Genomic DNA, 5521 nt, shown 5'->3' on the forward strand with positions numbered 1-5521 from the left:
ATCAACTTACTGTTGGCAAATTACAGAATTTAAAATAAACATGAAGATTTGGCAAACAAATAAGTAATAAGTAAAGAATGCAAGAAAAGGTAAGAGAGATTAAATTAAATAACATTTCACGAACAAGTCATTTAAACAAACAATTGAAGGCAAGCAAAAGCTGAATGTGGCACCAGTGTTTATTATGGAGCTGAGTTGCTTTTGCAGAGGTAAAGTCTTGTAAAAAGCAATTGTCATAGATAGGTAGTTTACCGTGACGAAAAGTGATTCAGGCAGATCGAGTGTAAGTGAAAGAAATGAGGGAATAATCATCCCAGCCCAGCTGAGAAGTCAGTAGGAAGCAGACCCCCTTCTTCCCTGTCTTCTCTATCGTCTCACTCAGCACAAGGAGTGCACCGAACACTGGCTCTAGACTTCTTTTTTTTTTTTTTTTCTCTTAATACTGTATTGCATTTGATTGTTTTCATGTTTTATCATTATGTTAAATATATCGTGAAGTAACATTTTATTTTTTTTATGTGAATTAGTACTGCTTTTACGTACATATTATAGTGAAGATTTTAGTCTCCTCTTCTCTTTCTCAACAATATCACAACGCATGATAACTTAACCCTTAAACACCTAAGCGGTATATTAAAAATTGTCTCCCGTATGCCTGGGTAGCCTCAGAGTGAGTGCTGAAGCGGAAAAAATATTTTTTAAAAAAAATCACAGCGCGCTTAGTTTTCAAGATTAAGAGTTCATTTTTGGCTCATTTTTTTGTCATTGCCTGAAGTTTAGTATGCAACCATCAGAAATGAAAAAATGATCATTATCATATATAAATAATGCGATATATGATAGTGCGAAAACAAAATTTCATATATAATTGTATTCAAATCGCACTGTGAGCAAAACGTAAAGCTAACGAGTTAATTTTTTCCCGTTGTATTGTACACTAAATTGCAATCATTTTTGTATATAACACATTGTAAAACGATCAAAGCAACACAGAGAAAATATTATCACAAAATGATGCATGAATTCGTAACGCGCGGACGTAAAAAATTTTTTTTTCAGAAATTCTCCATAAATCAAAATATTGTTCTAGAGACTTCCAATTTGTTTCAAAATGAAGATAAATGATTGAATATTACTATACTGTAAGAATTTTAGCTTACAATTGCAGTTTTCGACCATTTCGGACGAGTTAAAGTTGACCGAATGATGAATTTTTTTATATGCAAATATTTTGAAAATGAGAAAAGCTACAACCTTCAATTATATTTTGTTGTATTCTACATGAAATTGCGCACATTTTCATATATAAAACTCTATGAAACGGAGTTAATGTTCCGAGAATGCGACGTACACATTTTGGGGATTTGCGGCGGAGAATCCGCACGCGGAGGGAAGGAAAGTTTTTTTTTTAAATTCACCATAAATCTAAATATTGTGCTAGAGACTTCAAATTTGTTTCAAAATGAAGATAAATGACTGAATATTAGTAAACTGTAAGAGTTTTAGCTTACAATTGCGTTTTTCGACCATTTCGGTAGAGTCAAAGTTGATCGAACGTGGTTTTTTTTCTATTTAACATGATTTATATGCAAATATTTCAAAAATGTATTGTGCATGAAATTGCGCACATTTCCATATATAAAACTTTATGTAATGGCTAATTAAAAATGGTGCAAACATTACGACAATCGCACGTATGATTTTTTTGGAAGAGTTACCGCGCGGACGTAAGAAAAGTTTTTTTCATAAATTCACCATAAATCGAAATATTGTGCTAGAGACTTCCAATATGTTGCAAAATGAAGGTAAATGATTGAATATTACTAGAATATAAGATTTTTAGCTTACAATTGCATTTTTTGACCATTTCGGTAGCGTCAAAGTTGACCGAAGGTTGAAATTTTGGCACATCATTATTTATATGAAAATATTTCAAAACTGATAAAAGCTACAATCATGAGTATTTTATTGTTGTATTCTACATGAAATTGCACACATTTTCATATATAATACTCCATGTAACGGCTAATTAAAAATGGTGCAAAAATTATGTCAAAGTGACAAAATAATTTGTGAGATGTGTCACAGATACTTTTTAGTGCGATAAGAAAGAAATTTGCGCTTGCGCACCTGCGTAACGATTGTAAACAAAACAACACCTTGATCCGTGAACTCCCAGCATCCTCCAAGGCGCGTGATTCAAAAGTTTTCGGCTGGTAGGCCTTTAAGTATTTTTCCGCGAATTTAAAAAAAATTTTATATGTCGATGTAAATTACATCCAGTCGGCACCCAACAGACAATTTATCTTGACGTAAAATATGTCCAATAGGCGTTTAAGGGTTAAAATCATTCATTCATTATTCCTAAAAAATATAAAGACTCCCTCCCTCTATCTCAAGTTAGCTGTGCATCATCACAATGATGACTGATTTTGTTAACCACTTATGCTAAATTTGATTGTGAAAAGCTTTGTTCTTTCATTTACTATTTTGTTGAGTATGGTTAAACTATACTGTCTCAGCACACTGAACACTAACTCAATTTAGATTTTTTTTTATTGTTTTCATATTTTATCATTATGCATGTTAAATTCATTTTGAAAATTCATTTTTTTATGTGAATTGTTATTGCTTTCACATACATAAAGTAATATTTTAACACTCTTCTCGCCTCAACATATCAACGCTCCCTTTTTCAGTCTCAAGTCAGCTGTGTGTGGTGTCACTGTGGTGACATATGATTTTGTGCATCTTTTATGCTAATTTTTATATTGAAATGCTTCACTCTTATTTATCTTGTCGAATATAGTTATCATGAAACTATATACTATTTTAAACAAATACAAGTATATAAAATATAATCGGTCAGTTCGAAGTACAAGCATTTGCTCAACAAGCGATACAAAATTTTCCTGAAAAAGTTTACTTCTCTCCGATTCAACTGTGAAGACGTACGTCTACATTCGCATTAGTCATTCACTAAAGTGGTATTGTTTCTCCTTAGTTGAGATTCAACTACTAATAAGAAACTTCTGACTTGCCATCACAAGGACCTTGGTGTCTAGAAGGCATTTGACTCGTCTAATGCCTTCTAGACATACCTTGCAAGAATCATCAGACAGAGTTTTGTTTTCCAAGACTGTATCTTATTTCTCTCCAGCATTGGTTAAGAAGATAAGACAATTTGCATGGTTTGTTCTCAACTTCACCCTTTAAAAGGTAGTTGTCATGTCGTTACTGCGTCTTGGATGCGCAATCACTCTGCCTCTGTTGACGAGTTTGAATCCTACATGATCTCCTCTGTGAAAGATAGATGTGGTCTCATTAGGACCACATTTATATCTTTCTTCCTTCCTATCTGCCTACAGGGCCTTGGAACTCCCTTTTCCTTGGACTGGTGGTGGATGCTCAACAAGTTGTGTTTGCTTACCCATCTCATTCAAAAGGACAAGTTGCATCTCACCAATGGTGTGCAGTTCTAGAGGTGAGAAGGATGCGAGATTGACTGGCATCTCCCCATTCCCCTTCCTCATCCTACTAGTATGTACACACTCTTCCTTTGGGTTGAGGATAGGACTCAAACTTACACTTGCTGGTCAGGTGTTGATGCAGTAAGCCTGCACATTGAGTTTTCTTTCTATTTTTCTTATCAGAATCACAGAAGCAATCCTGCTCCTTCTTCTAGCAATGGGAGGAAGGAGACTGGCAAAAATGCAAACCCTTCCTAGAACTTTGCATTAATACCTCCAACTCAAGATATTCTTCCTAGCCCTTTTTCGGATGACGATTTATCACTCATTTTGAAAAGGCTCAGAAGTTGACTCAATCCCGCAGCTCTTATACTACGATCAAGTTGTCAGAGGCAGTGCACTCCTCCTCACTCTTACAGTCAGGAAGAATAGCCCAGGTGTGTTGAACTCCAGTCAGTTCTAGAAGCTCACTCAGATTCCTCCCACCAATCAGTGAAGTTCACTCGGATTCCTCCCACCAATCAGTGAGTCTTTTTAATGTAAAGGACTGAGGGTTTGTATATCATGTGGGAACAAATCACAGTGTTTTAAAAGTAAATTGTATTTTTCCCAACTATACAAACCTGATGTCCTTTACATTAATCCTGCCTCATGCCATCCCTCAATCTGAAATCTAAGCCAAAAGGCAGTAGTTAGTACTGCCTAATCACCTTGTTCAACCATTTAGCAGCTTAGCAGCGGTGTTCCAGCTTCGCCGTAAAGTAATTCTTAATGTAAAGGACCTCAGGTGGTTTGTAAAGATAGTTAGGAAAAATACAATTTACACTTTAAAAACTTGTAATTTCTGGTGTCTGCAAACATATAAAAACGAAATGATTAAAGTTCACTGTTACCCGAGATATATGTATCAGATACACTGAAAACAAAATTTGGTCATAGAAACAATTAGTATTGGTAACATTTACATAAACATGCTCTACTTTGGATGTACATAATACTGATAATTGTTAGTTAAACAGTAATATTATGAGTAACGCCATTGGTACTTTTACAGATTTTCAATGGTATTTTACTTCAACAACCTGAAGATATTGCTCCATCCCGTACAACACCACCACCTGGTACACGTGTACCAAGTACATCTCGTGAAATTGTACAATCTGCAATTCCTGAGCCCTCTCGTAATCAGCACCTAACAAAAAGATTGATAAGAAGGTCTACAGCCGTTGATGAGCAGCACGAGGTGCTTCAAGAAGCCCTCCATCAATTGAGGAACTTTTCTCGACCTGAAGAGAGTGAAAATGATGATGAAAGTGATTTCGGTCGCGTTGTTACCAACGACTTACGAAAAATGAACGAAGAAAATAAGGTTCATGCACAGAAACTCATATCAGAAGTGCTTTACATTGGAAAATTAGGCAAACTCTCCTCTTCAATGATGATCGTTGAATAATTATGGCTGGCTCTTGATAAGAATTATATTAAGAGTAAGGACATGTTTCCATGTGTGTTTATGGATAGATATAATTACAATATAGTTTCTGAATACTCTGAAAACTTGAGAAAAAAAACCCAGTAGTATTTGTGTATTCCCCACAATCTATGATGTTTACAAACAATTGTCTATTTCTTATGTTTAGATACAATAAAATTAAAAATAAGACTTCATCTTCAAGTATGGATCCTTGGGTACATTATAAATGGTTTGGCACATATCAGGAATCATTGCAGACATACTTTGTTTGGCTATTCTTGTTCTGTATTGGAGGGAAGCTTAAGAACATCCAGTTGATAGAAAAATGAGATTTGATTTGATTTATAAAGATTTTTGACATATGCCAAGCACTGGGGCAACTAAGGCCATTCAGCGCTGAAACAGAAATTGACAGAAGAAGGTTTGAAAGGTTTAACAGGGGGAATACCTAACAGTTGCACTATGAAACAATTGTCATGAGAGGGTGGACAGTAAGATGGAAGAAAGAGAATATGAACAGAGGTACAGTAAAAGGAATGAAAGTAGTTGCAACAAGGGGCCGAAGGGATGCTGCAAA

The 5521-nt window shown here is 35.1% G+C and overlaps 1 protein-coding gene across 10 annotated transcripts in view; it reads left to right on the forward strand.

The window, feature by feature from the left end:
• LOC135195826 (uncharacterized) overlaps positions 1 to 5131 on the forward strand; it is a 131592-nt gene extending 126461 nt beyond the window's left edge. For all 10 annotated transcript variants that reach the window (XM_064222326.1, XM_064222322.1, XM_064222321.1 and 7 more), the window contains one exon: positions 4525 to 5131. In XM_064222326.1, coding sequence (XP_064078396.1) covers positions 4525 to 4923 — 399 coding nt within the window. In that variant the 3' untranslated portion in view covers positions 4924 to 5131. The remainder of the gene's footprint in view (positions 1 to 4524) is intronic.
• The last annotated feature ends 390 nt before the right edge of the window (positions 5132 to 5521 follow it).

The sequence above is a fragment of the Macrobrachium nipponense genome, chromosome 16 (assembly GCF_015104395.2).
Source record: "Macrobrachium nipponense isolate FS-2020 chromosome 16, ASM1510439v2, whole genome shotgun sequence".
NCBI classification, from domain to species: domain Eukaryota; kingdom Metazoa; phylum Arthropoda; class Malacostraca; order Decapoda; family Palaemonidae; genus Macrobrachium; species Macrobrachium nipponense.